The 835-nt window shown below is 35.9% G+C and overlaps 1 protein-coding gene across 1 annotated transcript in view; it reads right to left on the bottom strand.

Moving 5' to 3' along the window:
- The window catches only part of si:ch73-204p21.2, a 15454-nt gene that overhangs the window by 3181 nt on the left and 11438 nt on the right, over positions 1–835 (bottom strand). The window contains exon 7 of the mRNA XM_046033195.1: positions 182–241. Within this exon, the coding sequence (XP_045889151.1) occupies positions 182–241 (60 nt within the window). The remainder of the gene's footprint in view (positions 1–181; positions 242–835) is intronic.

Here is an 835-nt window from a genome sequence, read left to right as displayed (position 1 = left end):
AAACACACACACACACACACACACTCACACACAAACACACACACACAAACACACACACACACACACACACACACACACAGTCAGAATCGAGCATCTTGGAAAATACTAATAAGCTTCAGTGACATCAGTTAAAAACGATTTCTTCTCATCAACAGGATCAAAATTATTTGTAGGAAAGTACCTCCAGCAGTTTCGTAAGCCGTCGTCTTCATCGCTGCTGCGCCGCCATTGGTCTGAACATCTGGACACACACACACAAACACACACACACACACATCAGCTGTTAAAACACCTCAAACCTCCCTTTGTTCGGTTTTGCTCGTTAGTCCTTAAACTCCTTTAACATAAGTACATTTTAATTTAGAAGAAATATATTGAGACAATTTAACTGTATTCATATTATTTTTAGAGTTAAATATTATTAAATTAATCTACAGAGCATCTTTATGTTCTAAATTAAGGAGACTGGACCTATTTAACTTAAAATGATACATATATCATGATAGGATGTGATAATATAAATAAAATTAGCCTAACATGATGAACTTATTACAAACAAGACAGAGTGGACATAGTAAACACACTAACACAGTACACATCAGTGTGTTTTACCAATTATAATAAACATTTACAGTATCCTGTTTACATAAATCATCATAAATCAGGCAGACTGACCTTGGTGGTTGTGTGGCGCCCCCAAGTGGCTCCTCCATGGAGTGAAGGTGACAGTGTTTGCTTCAGCAGGACACAAACAAGGAAGAGGAAGGATTGATAAGACACAAAAAAATCTTTATAAAAAACTCCAAACTGTAAAACATATGTACGTATAATAACT

The sequence above is a fragment of the Micropterus dolomieu genome, linkage group LG20, assembly GCF_021292245.1.
Source record: "Micropterus dolomieu isolate WLL.071019.BEF.003 ecotype Adirondacks linkage group LG20, ASM2129224v1, whole genome shotgun sequence".
Lineage (NCBI taxonomy): Eukaryota > Metazoa > Chordata > Actinopteri > Centrarchiformes > Centrarchidae > Micropterus > Micropterus dolomieu.
This window is presented reverse-complemented; position numbering and strand designations above follow the sequence as displayed.